Here is a 19446-nt window from a genome sequence, read left to right on the forward strand (position 1 = left end):
TAACCGCAGGGGGCGCTGATCAGGGGTGCATGTAACGCAGGGGGCGCTGGTCAGGGGTGCATGTAACGCAGGGGGCGCTGGTCAAGGGTGCATGTAACGCAGGGGGCGCTGATCAGGGGTGCATGTAACGCAGGGGGCGCTGGTCAGGGGTGCATCGCAGATAGAAAAGGTACTGACAGTTCTGAAGTGTTCTGTCCTCGTGCCTTCTTCCTCTAGGCGTGGTGGCAGGGGGAGAGGCGCTCAATGATGTTTTCTGATGTTAAATTCCCAAGCCGCATTCTCCTCTGCCTCTGCAGGCCCTGCTAGGCTGAAATACACAGGCAGCCAATGGCAGTGCTGCCCTCTCCCTCCCAGCCAATAGCAGCTGAGGTGGGCGGGGGAAGATTAACTTGGCTGCGACTGCCGAGGAGCCCGTAGTGAAGCAGGTGGGAAGCATGGGCAGTACTTTCAGTTTGGCAAAATGGACAGATCGCCGCTGTACTCAGGGCCGTCTTTTTTTTTATTTTTATAACTTTTATTTAATGTTCATATATAAAAAAAATGTATACATTCTGGGAATTCTGGCCACATTACGCCAATTTACAAAAATACATTGCATAATTTCATATTATTAAATCCAATCAGTACATCAGGAAAAACCTTAACAATTATGAAGATATCAAAATTCCCATAGGAAAAAAAAGAAAGACAGTTTTCTCCCCCTTCCCGAGTTCCTCACCCACTCCACCCAATATATTCTGTTGTCTCAGGGGCCGCGGGGAGAAGTCTGCCCATGCCATAATGCAACTGAACGTAATCCTAGTATCTCACCGTCACTAAAGGCAATTTCATCCCACCATCAGGGATCTAATTAACAATTAAAGCCAGCATGCCCAAGTTTGTGCCCATTCCATTCTTTGCCGGGGACTCTGGCTAGCAATTTTTTCAAAGCTTTTAACTTTAACCACTAGATTTTTCCACTCCTCAAAGTCTGGTTGAGAGTCCGAAACCCATTTTCTTACAATAACACTCTAGCTAATAATAGAGTTTTAAGCCAGAAGATATACACTTTCCCCCTCATCTCAACAGGAGGAGAAAAAATGCCCATGACAACCCAGTGTAAATCGAAAGAGGGTCTGATAGAAGATCTACGGACTAACTCCTCAAAAACCCTAGTCCAGAAGCTCTGTACTCGTGGGCAATTCCATATCATGACTGCACTGATTTGCATTTCCAGCAGCTATAGTTTGAATTTTTATATACTCTAGACAGAACCGCCGGTGTATAGTACAAACGATGAAGGATATTGAACTGAATTAATCTGTGGTTTGTGAAGAGAGGATTTTTTTATATTGCTATATATGGTCTTCCAGTTTAGTGCCTCATTATCCCTATTTTCTAAACCCCATTTAACTTCACTCTTGAACTCAATCACATAACCCATACCTGTCATAATTTTTTTATCTATCTGTGAGATAGAGACCTTATTATCTCTTTGTTTATAGCAAAAATCGGTGAATTCATGTGCTTTCACTATAAAGTAATTTTGATTCTGTGTACATAAAAAAGCATGTTTAAGTTGTGCATATCTAAAGTTAGCTAATAAGCCGTGTTTATTTGAAGTGATCATTTCCTCAATCCTTCTTATTTCTCCGTTATTAACAATTTGTGCAACTCTTATTATACCCAAACTTTCCCAATATCGTTGATCCTCTATACTAAAAAACTCCTTGAGGTTAGCATTATACCAGAGCAGTGTAAAAGCTAGGGTGTATGTGATGCCTAATATAAATTAGATTTTTTTCCCATACTCAATGCAATCTATAACTAATAACACATTTTTTCCCTCGTGTGCCCATATAACCAGATTCCAACACAAAAAATATTGCGTTGGGAACCAGGATATTCTTTTGTGATCAGTTGTAATAAGTTGCCTGTATCGTTCATAATCCACTGGATTTGGGCCGCTAGATAGTATCCTTGAAAAAAAAAGGGAGGGATAAACCTCCATCTTCCTCCAAAAGCCATTGTATCAGGAAGGGGGCAAATGGCCCGGATGTGAAGTGGTTAATTTCATTACACTTGGCAGAGCTTTGTAACCATCGCGCAGAAAGATGAGGACATTGTCAGCATAGAGACTCATTTTTTCATTCACACCCCCCCCTTCCCACCACCAAATCTCGACACCCTATCATCAGATCTTATATTACATGCCAAAGATTCGAGAAAGATCTCAAACAAGAGGGGGGAAAGGGGGCAACCCTGTCTCGTTCCTTGGGATAAACTAAAGGGCTTCGTGTATATTCCATCAATATTTATTCTTGCTGTGGGGTGGGCATAAAGTTGCTTCACACTATTTATAAAATTGGCGCCAATATTAATTTTTTCCATTGTGTACCATAAAAAGTCCCACTTCACCCAGTCAAATGCCTTAGAAGCATCTAATTACAAGATGGAGAGGTCCTCTCCTCCCCCATGTAGATGTTTACCAGCACCCTTCGATTATTGGATTGAGCTTGTCTCTTCGGGATAAACCCTGTTTGATCAGCATGAATTATTTTATGAATTATCCTTTTCAATCTACGCAAGGACTTTGGCTTATATTTTATAATCTGTGTTGAGTAATGATATAGGGCGGTACGAACTCATTTCCTGTTCATCTTTACCTTTCTTTAATATTAATGTAATATTGGCCTCGGAAAGGGAGCTTCTTCTCCTCCCAGGATTTATTCAAAACTTGCAATAAAAAGGGGAGTAACACGTCACCATATTTCCGATATAGTTCGAACGGTAATCCGTCCGAGCCCAGGGTAGAGTTTGGCGCTGATCGAGCTCAACGCCGCCTTTAACTCGTTTATTTATATTGGGCGATCTAGCGCATCCCTATCCCCTTTGGAAAGAGCAGGAAAATTTATATCAGAAAAAAAAGAATAAAGTTCTCGAGATTCTCTCTCTCTCTCAAATCTATATAATGAAGAAAAATGTGGCAGAAATTCCTGTTTCGTTTCCACTCTGTCTGAAGACAGGATATTACTGCTCAACTTAATAGTTTTAATTTGTGTGGGTGCTTTTTGATTTTGGATAATCCAAGCCAAATGGCGGCCAGGTTTGCCCGCCTCGCAGAATTTCTTCTGACCAGCGAAACATGCCCGCTGCTGTGCTTTGCCTTGGAGGTATAATTTATATTCCTTTATGGCGTTCTCAAGATCCAATTGTGCTGTATTGTCTTGTTGATTTGTTATCTGGTTCGGTAGGATGCTAACTCTATGTTCTAATTGTCTCTCCTTTTCTACCAAATAGTTCATAATCTTTTTGATTTGAGAAAAGAGTATGCCCCGAATGAATGCTTTCAGTGCATCCCAAACATAATGTACATGTGTAGAATTAAAGTTCAAACCCCAGAACTCCAGCATTTCATCAGTTATTTTGTCATGTTCCTTGATTAGGTTAAACCAGTGGGGATTTACTCTATAACCTCTGGTCTTGGCAACGCCTTCAAGATCCTTTAACGTAAGCAAAATTGGGGTGTGGTCAGAGATGCTCCGAGCTTCGTATTTCATGCGCACAATTTTGTCTAAAAATTCGGGGCTAGCCAGTGCTAAATCAATTTTGGACATGGTTGAAAATGAACGGCTGAAGCAGGAGAATACTCCCCCCCCCCCCCGTATAAATAGCGCCAGATATCGATCAATGAGAACTCGCAGCGTACTTTATGTAGAATAGTATTGCCATTAGATCTAATCCTTGATGCTATGCGTCACTGATAACACCTCCCCCATGTACAACTGAGCTCAGAAAGAGCAGAGAGATAAATGTATAAATTACAAGTTTCACTGACTCTTTTCCACAAGTTTCACTATAGGTGTCGCTACAGGGGGACAAGTGCCCCAGATAGATGCCCATCCCCCCATCCCAGGGCCATCTTTAACACAGGGCAAAAGGGGCAGCTGCCCCGGGCCCAGTTGCTCCTAAGTTACAAGATTTACGGAGTCTTTTCCTAGAAAGCTATATAGTAATCTGCTCAGCTTCTTCTGCTCTATGACGTGTTGCTTTCAGACTGCACTACATTTCATGCAGGCAGGTTCCCTTTAAAAGGGTTTTTTGACCAATTAAAATTTAAAAAGAAAAAAAAGGCAGAGACTGATGTAAAAACAGAACAGTTATACTCACCTCACCAGTCCTACTTATCTCCCATTCCACTGCCTGATGGTCTTTAATTCCTAGATCCTCTTTAGAAACAAGAAATGACCAATCTGCACAGTGATTGGCTGAGCGATCATTTCCTCTGTGTTGAGAGAAACCAGGAAGTAGAGACTGGTGGGGAACTGGGATGCACTGGAATGGGTGTGGCAGGGGATCAGTAAGGTCAATGTGACATTTTATCATTTTCTATCCTTATGAGCCTATGTAATCAGTCAGACATCCCCTTCATGATAATCAGCAAGCAATGAGCACAATAGTCATAACAGATAAATACAAATGGAGTGCAGAGGTGTGTAGAGGTGACATGATTTTGAATGGAGCTCAGCTGCAAGACCAGACTTAGCCAGTGGACAAAAATGGCACTATATCTGGGAAACATTTAATCAAAGTCCTGTATTTATTGATGTATTTATTAATTCGATTTTAGAGATGAGCAAAATTTTTGAAATATTGATTCGGACACAACGCCAATTTTCTACAAAAAATTTGCTTTGTTCCGAATTAGTTTGACACGAAGTGCATTAAATCAGCTACATCCCGGCCTGCAGCGAGAGTGTATCTCGGTGTACATCACTATGCATGGCAGGAACATGCATAGCTAGTCCTTTCTGTTAGAAAAACACTTACTGTGCGTCAGGTCTCATACAGTATATGGACGCGCAGGCCACCAACAGGCCACCAACAGTCCTAGCTAACCCCTTAAGAAAAGCATACTGCAGATTTTAGTAAAGAAAAAAAAAACACTGTGTGCCACTGCAGGAGCTGTGTCCAATGACTCTTTAGTGTAACATAAGAAGGACATGGAGGCAATGCCAATAAAGTAGTGGAGACCCAATAATAGTAGAATTATACGGGTTATTTCCCCTAATTTGAGAATAAAGGCCTAATAGAATTGATTATCTATTAAACAATGTGGACACCCCAACAACAGTAGAACGAGACAGCTTATTCACCCCAATTTGAGAATCCAGGCCTAATTGAATTGCTTATCTATTAAAAAAGGAGGACACCCCAAAAACAATAAAATTAGACATCTTATTCACCCCAATTTGAGAATCAAGGCCTAATAGAATTGCTTATCTATTAAACAAGGAGGACATTGTTCAAATAGATAGCCCTGTGCCCTACACAGGGATTGGTACAAACTGCGCTGTCTCCTATGGATCCCTTCAGCTTCAGATTACAGTCTCTGTACTGTCCCTGCAGTCTCCTTATGCTCTCCCTACAGTGTGTAAAAAGTCTCCCTACACTGTCCTTACACTCTCCCTATCTAATATTCTACAATTAAAAGCTTTTAGCAACACTGTCCCTACTGCTTGTCACCTCTCTGCCTATGCTCAGCTCACAGTGAAATGGCAGACCACACGGGATGAGGTTTTTATAGGGCTGTGACATCACAGGGGCTAACTAGCTGCTGAGTGGCTGTCTGCATGGCCTTATGGGTGATCTCACATTCCCAGGCTTTTTACGTTCACTTTGTAACACATATTGCCGCCATTTCAGGGGAAAAAACTATTTGTTACCACAAAGCAAGAGGAAATTACGATTTTGAATCAAATTTTCCATAAAGTTCAGATCAAATTCCACTTCGGATGCTTCACTCAACACTAATCTCCACACTTCCATATACCTATTTAGGGCATATAGATCTCACAGATTGTGGTCCCTTATTCAAGACCCCACTGTATCAGGCAGAGAACGGAGAGCTGCTGCAAAGAGCAGCTCTCTTTCTCTCTCTTTGGAGGACCATGTACAACTATATAATAACATGGTTGCTCATTCATTTAAATGGTATAGCTGGCCATAATAAATTCCCCCCATGAAAAAAGGTGGTCATGGTCACTAGTACGTACTCATTTAGAGAAGAGGCCTGACCAGATAGGACAATACCTACAACGGATGAATACAAACATGAATATGGGTAAAATCTTTCATTTTCATTTTGTATATATTTTTATTTTAATACTTGTATTTGAGAAAAATACTTTTACAGAAAATTGCTTGGTGTTCACATCTTGGCACCATCCATATTGTCCCCCATAAAATACAGTGAAATAGAAAAGTACAAAAAAATACGAAGTTTTATAGATTTAATTGGCAAAGTCATTAGTGGGAAAGTAAGACTGCAAGACGCATCTTCTGTCTTCCCGATACGTGGGCGAGCGCTGGTACTTCTCATCACTTTTCTGGTTCATTTAAGCAGTAATTGGGGTTTTGGGACCACTAATAGAAGGTAGTGGACAATATATTGTGTTTCTGGTAGAGATTATTAGATGTCATGGACACAATATTGTATTATCGGGCAAGCCCGTCTGGATTCTTGGTAATTATTCCAAAACAGATACAGTTTCTTTGTGAATCATTCATTTACTGGATGTTTGGTTTAACGCTGTCCAACTCATCTTTCTGCGACCAGTGGGAAATCCGACATTTACTTGTTTTATAGATCGCTAGCAAAGAGGTCTTGGCAATCACTCGGCTCACATTCCCAGCATCCAGGTGGATTGTTATAGGAAAAATTATATCTACACATTAATAAGAATAGAAGCCAATAGCATGACTAAGTTATCATTTGAGATGATGGACTGTAGACAAATCATATGGTGGGTTATACAAGGTCACAGCAGGCTACTGGTGGTTACACAACATATGTCGGATCATTAAAACCTCTTAAAGGGACACTTAAAGGAGATTCCAGCATTATTATATATTTTTTTATAATTGCATTCTATTTATCTTAGGCTAAAAATCATTTTCCAATAATTTAGACTAGAACCTTCAGAATCACAGGTGCATATCCATGAAGCAAACATGATTATAAAAAAGAAAATGGCTGCACACCATTATACATACAAACAATAGAGCTATGAAATGGGGATCATTCTAAATAAAAGTGGTATAATACCTTGACGCCTGGTAGATGGGCCCGACACACGTTTGATCAAATATGTGCGCTAAGAGCTTCCATTGACTCATTTATAGTAGGTATTATACCACTTTTATCTAGAATGATCATCATTTCTTAGCTCTATTGTTTGTATGTATAATGGTGTGCAGCCATCTACTCTCAGGATAGGTCATCAAAATCAGACCAGAGGGGGTCCAACACCTGGCACCCCCGCTGCTCAGCTGTTAGAACAGGTTGGGTGGTCCATGAACAACGAGGCCTCTTCATATGCCATGTGTTGTCACAGTACATCAGTTACTTGGCCAAATTGCAGCTCAGCCCCATTTAAGTCAGTGAAGCTGAGCCGCAATACCAAGCACGGCTGCTATACAATGTACGGCACTGTGCTTGGAAAGCACCCGGGAGGCCCGCCACCCTCACAAAAGCTCCGGTGAGGACTGCAGCTTCCAGGGGCAGACTAGAAACTTAAAGTGGCCCTGAAAAAAAAAAAAGAAAAGTGGCCCCGTTTTGTAGTTGGGTCCAAATTTATAAAAAGCAGGGCCAGAAATACAGTTCCATATTGTGACACATTTATACCACCCCAACCGATCCAAATACCACAGTCCATCACAAAGTACTGCCAGCAGCACAAAATACATCCCCAAAAACTTTCACTGGCCAGCCGTGAAGAGGGCCCAGGCGGCCCCCTGGGCATCGGCCCACCGGCAAACTTCACTGTAAGGTCTATGGCCAATCCACCCCTGGTAGCTTCCCAAAACAGCTGATTGGCAGGGGTTCCGGGACACGAACACCTGCCAATGTGATATTAATGACTTATCCTGTGGATAGGTCATCAATATTATTTCCTGGATAACCCCTTTAACTCCCCTGACATCTGGTGTTGGTGGAAAGTTGGGTGGCCCCCATACACTAGGTACATTTAGGTGGTCAACCGGTCACATGTACATGACCAGCTTTTTGGCCCCCTACTGATCAGATTGGTGGTGGAGAACATCAAAATCAGACTTCAAACTTATCTCATTGATAACCTATATGAACAAAGGAACATTATGGTAATATATGATTAAGGACAAATGCCCATAACCATGTGAAAGATCTCAACCAATTGATACTCTCCTTCGTGAGGTTCCTTATGGGCCTGTATTTAGGGCCCCATGGGGGAAATTCATTATACTCCCTATGCCTCCCCCACTCTTTTTTTTAATTTTTTATAAAGTTGCAAAACTACTGGATTTGCGACTTGTAACAATCAGCATTTTACGAGACCCTCGCCAATTTTGTAAAAAGGGGGAGTGGCGGGGGCGTGACTTAAAATAGTGATTGATATCTACGACAGCTCTCAGTTTTATCACGGTGTACTGACTGCCAGAGGAGACATATCATTTTTAAATTACATGCCTCCTCCGGCAGTGCAGGCCCCATTGAGTCTTGATGAATCAGGGCCAATGTTTCTATATGGTGCTCTACTTGGGTATCGCTTTTGGAAGTAATTCCTGCTACCAAACCAGTCCCCATAGAATAATCGTATTGAAGTATTTGGATGTATCTATATACAATAAGGACTTTTTTGGTCCTTCTATGGGGAAAATCGGCATCCATATGGTAATTTTTGTAGCATCAAAATTTATTTCATCATCCAGTAGAACTGGAGCGCCTACAAAAACACCTCGGTATTCTGTCACACGGAGATATAGCAACAGTGACGGCGTATGACAGCTTTCTACCAACTCAGAACTTGTACAGTGAAAAAATTTGGTCAAATGATGCAAAATTGTCAGTTACAGTAACTTTTATCAGGATTGATATGCAAATCAAACCTCTAATGGCTACATACAGACAACACACTGTATGAGTATGACGGGTACTAAGAATTGCGCATCAAGCAGAATTTTGCTTTTCAGATGGTGATGAGACAAAGTACTCTGAGAATTACATTTGTTTTATGGGGTTCTCATCTTCCTAATGAGACCTAATCACAATATTTCATCTACATCAGTGCCGGCTGCATAGTTATTGCCACAGATAAAGAATAATTATTATTTGCTAATTGTAGGGTGCGCAGCAACAATCCCATAATGCTCTGCTAATGGGCTACATTAAGTACATTTTTCATAGTAACAGTAAAATAATTTTCTAATAGGTTTTTGGAGACGTTTGTTTTATCTGCCCTTCATCCCCCTTGTGGAACTTAGATTATTTGAAAAATAGGTTTAGGAAAAAGGTTAGAAGGAGTTTTCCATTTTTGCATCAACACCTTTAAAAATAATCATGTATGACGGTAGCTGTAATTTTGTAATGTATATTATTTATTTTATTTTATTTGTAATATATTTCTTTTACATCTGTGGGCTGTGGTCACATGACCATTCAGCCATTTCTTATCTTTTGTGATATTATGTCCATGGGCGGGGCAGTAATAGGGGAGTGTCTATGTAACTAGCTGGGTGGGCGTGGTTAGGGGCGGTGCAGGAGGTGTGTCAGAAAAGAGGAGAAGTGCATCATGGGTTTGGTTGGATACAGGAACAGGAAGTGATACATACAGGATGGGAACAAACCAGAGGGATTGGTTTACGTGGTGAAAATGGGTCAGCAGAGACCAAATAGAAAAAATAAAAGCATAGGGAAGGTGTATGAGTATATCTGTTAATCACCATGGTAATCATGGGGCCAATGGCAATAAAACATAAAAATCTGACATCTGAAAATATGTTAATTTATTTTTTCCCTTTATTCTCATTTGGAAGAAAGATGCTTATTGATATCACTTCACTTTATAAGATGGGAATACTCCTTTAAGGGCTCGAACACTCTAAATGGCCATGCACTGTATGCTGCAGCAAAATAAACCCACAGTATGCTTTGAGCTCATCTGACCGTTGTTAAGTAGTCCCCCCGCAGACAGCCCACAGGCGAGGTAAATAGCGCTGCGCCGTGGCCGCGGCTAAGAGAGTGCTCAAGCGAGTAAACCACATGATTGTTGCCACTTTGCATCCCCATGGTTGGGGCACCTTCTGCACAGCATGATTGTTGGGCATCCCAGTGGTCAGACACCAACAATTAGATACTTATCACCTATCCTGTAGATAGAGGCTAAGCTGTCGTTCTGGGACAAGTCTTTTAATGGTATAAATCACAAAAGTCTTTGTGGTGATAGAGTGTGGAGTGCAATGGCCAGCATATGGTGTAGGAGTCAGAAAAAAACAGGCCACAGGTAAGGATGGGAGTTATGGCCTTCTTTGTACACTATCTTGAAAAGTCTCTCTCAGTACAATCTACTGTATGGCTGGCAATAGTGGCTATAAATACAGGACCTTGAAGGCACATCAGGCCAGGATGTGTACAAGTGTAATGGGTGTCTTAATGGTTTCCCTCATTGCAGCAAAATCTGAATGGCTGTAGTAGCAGGTTGAAACAAAAATAGCTGATCTTGGGAACACCAGCTACAAAAATTACTGCAGAGCCTCGTTTAGGAGTCTCAACACAGCAATCCAAAGTGCAAAGCTCCCTGGGAAACAGTAATATGCAAAATAACTGTGGAGTCCCAGTTATGGGTCTTCAACACAGTGAAAGCCAGATAATCCTCCAGGGAAGAAAAAGCAAGAAAAGGGGTGTCCCCATTTTAGAGATCACCAGATCCACCATATTAAGTGGCCCCTATGTCAAGATCCAGCTCTGTTACAAGCCTTAAAGATGTGACAGGGGGAAAACCTAAGCCTGTAGTAGCAGGTTAGCTTACTGACTATGCATGGCCATGCAAATTCCATGTATTATTTTATCTTCCTCTCTTTCTGTCCTTCTCTTTCTTGCTTTCTGTAGATCTTGCAGAGATCTGCTAGTCTCTGAAGCTTTATGGGCCTGAGAAGCGGGAGCACATGGACTTTGCCTCCTCTCTCTCTCATCTCTCCCTAGAGCTACCTCTAGCTAGGGGTGGAACCACCCACCACCTAACCTCCTACAACTGCTGAGCAGGATTGTTACCGTGGCTGTGCCATCCATACATAGCTATACTGGGTGCAATACATAATACAACATTACAATACATGGTATAACATCACATAACATTACATAACAAACAATGTTGCAGATGTCCCCTCTTTTGGGGTATTGCAGATAGATAGATAGATACATTTGCTGTGATTTTCATTATAGCAATGGAAAGAAGTTTCTCTGTTAAATACTTGTTTGGTTTGCAGTGATGTTCTGGTTGACCAAAGAGTAATTATAAGGCACGGAAGTCACTGGTTCTGGTTCAGAGCCTGAACCCCAGTAACGGGCTGGGAAAATAAAATGACAGACTTAATGAATTGCAGAGAGAATAGAGGCGAGTCTACTCCCCAGCTCCGGGGGCTATTCCACATTGTTCTCATCCTTTGCATGTCTGGGTGTGTTCTCAGCGGCCTGCTGTGTATATATGCCCGGGGGAAGTGGAGTGTCCCATCTAACAAGCACATGGCATGTGTATATCTTCAGCTTCAATGATGATTTATGGTGTCTTCTACATATTTGTTTTCACCTTCACAGTATTATAGTCACGCATCCACGCATATGCCCCGAGGCTTTGCAAGAATGTTCCTATTCTATTATTTATGTATTTTACTTTTACCTTCTGTGGTCTCCAGACTGTCTGGATAAATACCAGTCCCATCACCATTTACTAGGCCTTCAGCAGTGGGATAGCAGGGTAATAAACATGGTGTATATAAGGAGATCAGGTATATTAAATCAATACATCAAATCACAATGGGTTCATTTAAAGGGACACTTCTGTCGGATAGGGGTATTTTTTTAACTCAATATTCGTATGAAACAACAATTTTATTACATGACATGGAGGCTCCTATTGCTTTCTCTTCCTTTACTGACCAACCAATAGCAGCAAAGAAAACAAAAAACAAGTAACCATGGTAACAGGACCCTCCCACATAAGACCCCTATAATAGTCCTACTTTGCATAGATTCCTCTTCTTTCTTTGCTGCTGACCACTCCGATAAGTACTCATTGTGGTCTTCATATTCAGTAGTGATTTGAATATTATACTGTTCTATTTCATTTGGTATATATAGAGGTCATATATTTAGTATCTATTTATTTCCTGTACAGGGTTTTTTCTCCCCTCATTTTTTGTTTTGCTTTCCCCACTTGTCTTTCAGGAGTCGCTTCCTGATTGGGTTATCATTCTTATCTCTTATTTCTACCTGTTATCTATTTCCCCTGCCTCCGGTTCTTTTACCTGCTCGCTCACCAGCGTTCTCCAGCTGCCCTTATCGGCGGCCGAAATCGTGCGCGATTTCGGCCGCCATCTTCTTCTTCCACATACCTGAAGCAGGATCGTCTTCCCGCTTCGCCTTCAGCTCCGCTTGTCCTGCTCGAAGTCTCGCGGGACTTCGGGCGCAGCTCTCAGCTGAATCCCTTCTCTGTCCAGAGCGGCGCAAAATCTTGCGGGATTTCGTGCGCGCTCTCAGTCTACGCCGGACGCTCGGTCGCACCTGTCAGCTCTTGCGTCCTGCTGGTGTTGACCCTCTCTCTCTTGGCCTACATTACTCTGCCGGTCCTTTCCCCTTCTGGACCACAGTAGATTATAGCCATTGTAGTCAGAGGGACTGCTGAAAATAGGCGAGCGCTGGCTCAGCCATTTCAGTAAGCCCCATAGAAATTAATATACCGGTGGCCGCGTAAGGGCGGTGCACCCACCTGCACTTTGCGGGCTCCGTTCTAAGGATCGGTATAGGTTCTACAGGTGGGACCCGCACCTAGAAGACATTAGGGTAATAGCCTAGCAATATGCCCCCAATGTCTAAGATGGGACAATCCCTTTAAGCCAGTCTGCCTATGGCGCTAAAAGTCCATATAAAAGTGAAAGTTAAAGGGGTTTTATGGGAATTATATAAAATGGCCACCTGTAGCCTGTCCTAGAATGGGAGCATGACTGGTTGCCTAGGGGGGACGGTGGGGGGAAGCGAGTCCTCACTCCCAACTACACTCTGGCGCATGCATGCACTTCATATTGGTGAGTGTTCCTGTCAGGCTTCTCAGCCATGATGGCATATCATAGGTAGGATCACATCATCACCATATATGGTACCGCAGTGTAGTGAGGCCCTGCCCCCTAATCCCCCAGGTAGCTCTGCAAGTGGTGGCAACTAGTCCTGCTCACATTCTAGGACAGGCTGCTGGCGGCCATTTTAAATAATTCCCACATTCCCAGAAAACCGTTTAAAGACATACTTTAAGCGACTTTAAAAAAATTCTATACAGAAAACTGGACTTTTGTAAAAAAACAAACAAACAAACAAACATCATATATAGGTTTTAATATGTGCTAAAAATGTTTGATGGTAGTTTCCCTTTAGGTCAGGGTTGGGGAACCTCCGGCCAGCGGGCCACATACGGCCCCCAGGATCAATTCATGTGGCCCCTGGCCCCCTGCCAGAACATATAGTGAAAATGCTAATGACTGCTTCCATTATCAAAGCGGTCATTAGCATGCGGGAGGCAAGGGAGGTGAGAACAGCACTGCACAGGCTCTGTGTCCTGACATATACAGTGTCAGGACGTAGTGCACGTAGACATGCATTATGACCTGACTCTGTGCACTGTCAGGTCACAGTACAGCGCAGCAGGAAGAAGACCAGGGAGGGTAAGTGAATCTGCAAAGTGGCAGCGCCGTCTGGAGCTGCAGAGTTTAGTTTTTTTTTATCGTCTGATATGAGGTCTAAATGGATGCTGGGGGGGTCTGATATGGGGCTGATCTAAGGCTAATTGAGGGTGGGGAAGGTCTGATCTGAGGCTGGGGGGTCTGATCGGGTCTGATCTGATGCTGGGAGGGGTCTGATCTGAGGGGTTTGATGGGGGCTGATCTGAGGCAGATGTAGGCTGGGGGGTCTGATAGGAGGCTGATGGAAGGGGGGGGGGGGGGCTGATCTGAGACTGAGAAAGGGACAAAGGCAGAGTGAAAGCTGGGTGAACCCCTCTCTGGACCCCACCTGGGTTTAGCTTGGCTGCCATTAATGCCAAATAAAAAACTAAATAAATTACACTCTGAACTTAAAAATTAGACTGCTATGTTTGGTCCAAATGGCACCTGTACTATATACAGTGTGTATATATATATATATATATATATATATATATCAAAAAGTTTCCCCACCCCTGCTTTAGGTACTGCATTTTGTGTTAGTATTGCAGCTCAGCCCTATTCACTTGATTGGGACTGAGCTGCTCCTCAGCCACAAGAGCAATGAACTGGCCTAGCTGAATCGCTAAACTGAGCGCCGTAGCTGATCGGTGGGAGTGCCGGATATTGGACCCCCACTGATCAGATATTGATGACCGACGGATCCCAAACAGAACCTGGATTAATGCAAATGAAGGAGACAGTGGCTGGCTGTCAATGGCAGGACACATAATAGGCACCACAAATTTCTTTCTGCTACGTGTGTGGAAATGGTCCAGGCAGAGACAGGGGTGTGTAATGAAGGAGCAACCTGTGTGTCATCACTAGGTACACTACCCAAAAGTAGCATCTGAGAGCTTTTTTAAATAATGCAGGGTGAGAAGCACTTTTACACCCTCTTGTAGCAAGACCCATTGTCTAATCAGACCTCACCTGTAATCATTTTCTTAACTGCCTGAGACATAACTGCAAGTTCTGCAGCAATCTGACATTTCTGTCTGGGTGCATTTTTTGTTGTCAGCGAGTGTATATGATATGATTTTACATCAAGACATATATAATACAAATTACAACTAATTAAGTCTCAACCATTTTCTGCATCTGGAACCAATTAAACTATCTTGGAATAATAATAATAAAAATAAATATTATAATATTCATGCATTTATTGTCTTTTTGGTCTCTGTCGTTTCCCATTTTATCTTGATCTTAGCTACACATAATATTTCAATGTGCTGCTGCTCCTAAAACCAAAGCAGACCTAACCTCGCTCCCACTTTACACCACCTCAGAAATGTCAAGGTAGATCGCCCTCTGCTGGGCTGGTTTACAACTACCGTGAACATTTGCAATATTTCGAAGGAACCCAGTGTAAAGAGCAGTGAATTGTGGGAGCTCAGACGACAGTCACACAGTTTGCCAGGAGCGATGTATCTGAGCAATGCACACTGCCGTGCCATTCAGACTCCATCGTACTGACACATATAGATAAAATATCTTTAGAAGTCCCATAGAGAATGAATGGAGTGGCGGTGTGCATGCTTGGTGCCGATCCACTCATTTTGGGACTCCTGCTTCATGTGATCAGCAGGGGTTGGCTTTATATTTTAGGACATCCCCTTTAAATAACCTTCACATGGTGCCATTCTCATAGCCAAATTAAATTAAATTTTTCTATGAATACTCCCTAAGTGTAGAGGGTGTGACAGTTGCAGAGAGAGCAGAGCCTCTAGGTGTAATGGTAATGCCCCCGTTGCTCCTAGAGGCTCATTTGCATATATCAAAACATCATTTTTCTCAGCAATGCGGGCACATATGAACATGGGACCAACACGGATGCCTTCAGCTGCCAAGTGCACACGTAACAGGTCATTCAGTGTCATAGGGACAAATCTCCTGACAGACTGGGGTGCACCTAGGCTTTCTGCTGCCTGAGGTGAAAACTGAAACGGCGCCCCCCCCCCATGCCAATTTCTTTATCTAACCCCTTTGCCACAATGAAATCGCTCACGGCCCACGGCCCTTCCGCTGCCCCGCTCTTGCCCCTACTGTCATGCCCTGCTCAGACTATGTGCGGAGGTCTGCCAGATTAGCAGCACGTGTCTAGTCTTTTGTTGTGTTTTGGAGTCGTGCTAGATCCGCCTCTCTTCAGGTGCACTGGGTGGGGTCGTTGGTTTAAATTACTTCCACTCCCAGTGTTCCGTGCGGGTTATAGCTTCTGTCAGGCTTTGGAAGCAAGGAAGGAAGGATTGGCTGTTCCTGCTCTGATAAAATAAGTTGGTTTCTGATTTCTTGTTGTTTGCTGTCTAGGCTGCTTGAGTGACGTCTGTCCCCTCCAGGTTTTGAGGGAGCAGGCTGCCCCTATTCCCCTTTCACCATTTCAGGGATTCTAGGGTATTTTCAGCCCAGGCACGAGGACACATTATTCACACCTTTAGGGTCTGAATGTGGGCTTAGCAGAATGTTAGGGATTTGCTAGGAGGTGACCTTATCCCCAGCTTCTCTCCTAGAAACTTGTTTGTTCTTTTATCTGTGTATCTGATATCCTGTCCGTCGTGACACCTACCTAGTGCCGCCTGAGGCGATGGCCTCACCTGGCCTCATTGGTGGTGCACCCCGGCTGACAGATGCCCTTTAACTTCACCTCTGTCATCCTGTAGATTGTAGACCAACATTAATTTGGAAGGAATTTCTTATCCTAATAATATCCCATAGCAAAGCGCTATTAAACCACCGAAGATTGGCAGGTTACAATCCGCTATTTCTACTTAGCATGCAGCACGGCTTTGTCGCGGATCTGCTCATGAAAGGGTGAAGGAATATGGCTCCACATGGCTTCAATAAGTCATAAAGCAGTCAGGAACCTAATTTGGCATATAAAGGAGTGGACTGTGTCCCTGGGATAATGTGTTTGAAAAGGGAGTGTGGATTCCACGCTGGCATTGCACAAGAAAGTATCTGATGAGGGCTTTGAAATGAATGCCCACACAGCTCGCCAGTCACAGTGGGTCAGCGCGTAATGAAAAGCATTAAAAAAAACGCAAACTATAGGAGAGTGACTACTTGTTTGAATACCTTTGATTTAATCGGTGCCGGCAGCTCAGAGTTTAATAACCGGGTAGAGTTTAGGAATTGCTCTCCGCGGGTTGTAAAATGCTAATAATATTTTATGAATAATTATGGCTTAAAGGGGTTTTCTGAGACTTTTATATTAATGACCTATCCTCAGGATAGCACTCCGGCCTCTTCCTAGGCCAGTGATGTCATTGGTCACATGACTTAGGTGCAGCCCAGTCTGATTCAACTGAATGGGGTTAAGATGCAATACCAAGCACTGCCACTATACAATGGGAGGCGCTGAGCTTGGTAAGCTGCAAGGAGGCCACCATGCTCACCAAAGCTGATCGTGGGGGTCCCAGGTGTCCAACCCATGCCGATCTGATATTGATGACCTATCCTGAGGATCGGTCGCCATCAGTATTAAACACCAAGAAAACCCCTTTAAGACAGGAATCAGAATGGAGCCGGCTTCATGAATCCTTTTTTATTTAGACATTAATATTGCAATTCGACAGTCAACATCCTAATGCATCATGCCCTGAGCAGATATACAAATAGCTTCTCGCAGTCACAAATCACTGAAAGTCCTGCACACACATGCTATCAGTCAGAGCACATTTTCCTTTCAAGGTTGACCTTTTACATTAATTTCCCATACACTTTCATTGGCTGTTGACTAACTGACTTTCTCATACACATGTATGCTCGGTTCGGCCAAGCATGCAAGTGCTTTAAGGGGCTTGCTTATTTCCTGCCAGAACAAGTGTGTCAGGGGTTAAAATTCAGTTTGCCCGATACTTCTTTCCCCTCTGTAGAGGGAGAGTAAGGAGGTCTCCATAGGTATTAGATGGTGATTTTGGTGAGGCCCGCTGACTATGTTCGGCTGGTGATAGGCTAATGTGTATGGGGGCCTATGAAGAAAACCTGTCAGCTCTTGCGTTATTTCTATTTTAGTAAATACTTATTGCCAAGGCCAATAAGATAATGGGTTGCATCAAAAGGGGCATAGATTCCCGTGATGAGAACATAGTCCTACCACTTTACAAATCACTAGTCAGACCACACATGGAGGACTGTGTACAGTTCTGGGCTCCTGTGAGCAAGGCAGACATAGCAGAGCTGGAGAGGGTTCAGAGGAGGGCAACTAAAGTAATAACTGGAATGGGTGGACTACAGTACCCTGAAAGATTATCAACATTAGGGTTATTCACTTTAGAAAAAAGACGACTGAGGGGAGATCTAATAACTATGTATAAATATATCAGGGGACAGTACAGAGATCTATCCCATCATCTATTTATCCCCAGGACTGTGACGAGGGGACATCCTCTGCGTCTGGAGGAAAGAAGGTTTGTACACAAACATAGAAGAGGATTCTTTACGGTAAGAGCAGTGAGACTATGGAGCTCTCTGCCTGAGGAGGTTGTGATGGTGAGTTCACTAAAAGAGTTCAAGAGGGGCCTGGATGTATTTCTGAAGTGTAATAATATTACAGATTATAGTTACTAGAGAGGGGTCGTTGATCCAGGGAGATATTCTGATGCCCTATTGGAGTTGTGAAGGAATTTTTTTTCTGCTAAAATGAGGAAAAATTTTTGCCTTCCTCTGGATCAACTTTGGAGGATAACAGGCCGAACTGGATGGACAAATGTCTTTTTTCAGCCTTATACACTATGTTACTATGTTACGTGTTCCCCATGAAATAACAATACTGAAGCATATTTTCTTAAAATGCTGTCTTCCGGCACCTTCATAAAAATGTTAGTACCTGGCCCATTAGTCACTTTCCCTATTCATTCCTATGAGTTGCAAAATTACTTTCTCAAATACTTAATATTAAGATCATCAGGGCTATGCATATTTATGGCATAAATGTCCGATAGGTACGGTTCTCAGTTCTGGAACCTGTTCCTAAATGAAGAATGGTGACCCAACATGAACGGAGAGCATGCATTGCTTTCTCCATTCATTGCTATGGGACTTCTGGCTCCGCTATTTCTGGAAATCCCACTGTGGTGAATGGAAAGATGGTTAGACGTCTGCAGCATGCTCTGTAGACATGGCTGGGCCCTGTTCTTGAGAATCCGCACTTATTGATACGTCATAAATGTTCAGATAGGTCAACCACTTCAAGACACCTCTGGCCCAACTAAAATTGCATGAATTGTGACATTTGCTTCAATCCAGTAATGTACGGTAGAATAATCCATTACCTAATGACCTCTCTTTCGTCTGATTTGTTGATCTGACAACTGGCAGGCTGGCTCTTGTCCGGCTGCCTCTGACGAAGGGCGCTGTCGATTCTCCTTCAAACATGGCTTCTCCGGAATCAGCAGACACCTCTGAGAGATGTTCTGCAGGTTCTCCCAGGCTTGGCTGTGGACTGGACGAGAGATTTGGACTTTTTGTCTATAAGAATAGAAAACAGATAATTAATATTACGCAAAATGTTGATGACAACTGATATCTACGTGACTACTGCACATTGCATTTTTCAGTCATGACAGCCAGGTATTTATGAGCCACCTGTATATCATGTGGAGCACATATGTTCTACTTCATACAGCAGCTCCAGCATTTTATATGACCTAGATGTTAGGACTGGAGCAGTTGAAATCTGCG

The 19446-nt window shown here is 43.0% G+C and overlaps 1 protein-coding gene across 10 annotated transcripts in view; it reads right to left on the reverse strand.

Moving 5' to 3' along the window:
- Positions 1 to 19446, reverse strand: part of KIAA1217 (KIAA1217 ortholog) — a 445177-nt gene that overhangs the window by 149598 nt on the left and 276133 nt on the right. For all 10 annotated transcript variants that reach the window (XM_040434411.1, XM_040434414.1, XM_040434422.1 and 7 more), the window contains one exon: positions 19038 to 19233. In XM_040434411.1, the coding sequence (XP_040290345.1) occupies positions 19038 to 19233 (196 nt within the window). The remainder of the gene's footprint in view (positions 1 to 19037; positions 19234 to 19446) is intronic.

This window comes from Bufo bufo, chromosome 5 (assembly GCF_905171765.1).
Source record: "Bufo bufo chromosome 5, aBufBuf1.1, whole genome shotgun sequence".
Lineage (NCBI taxonomy): Eukaryota > Metazoa > Chordata > Amphibia > Anura > Bufonidae > Bufo > Bufo bufo.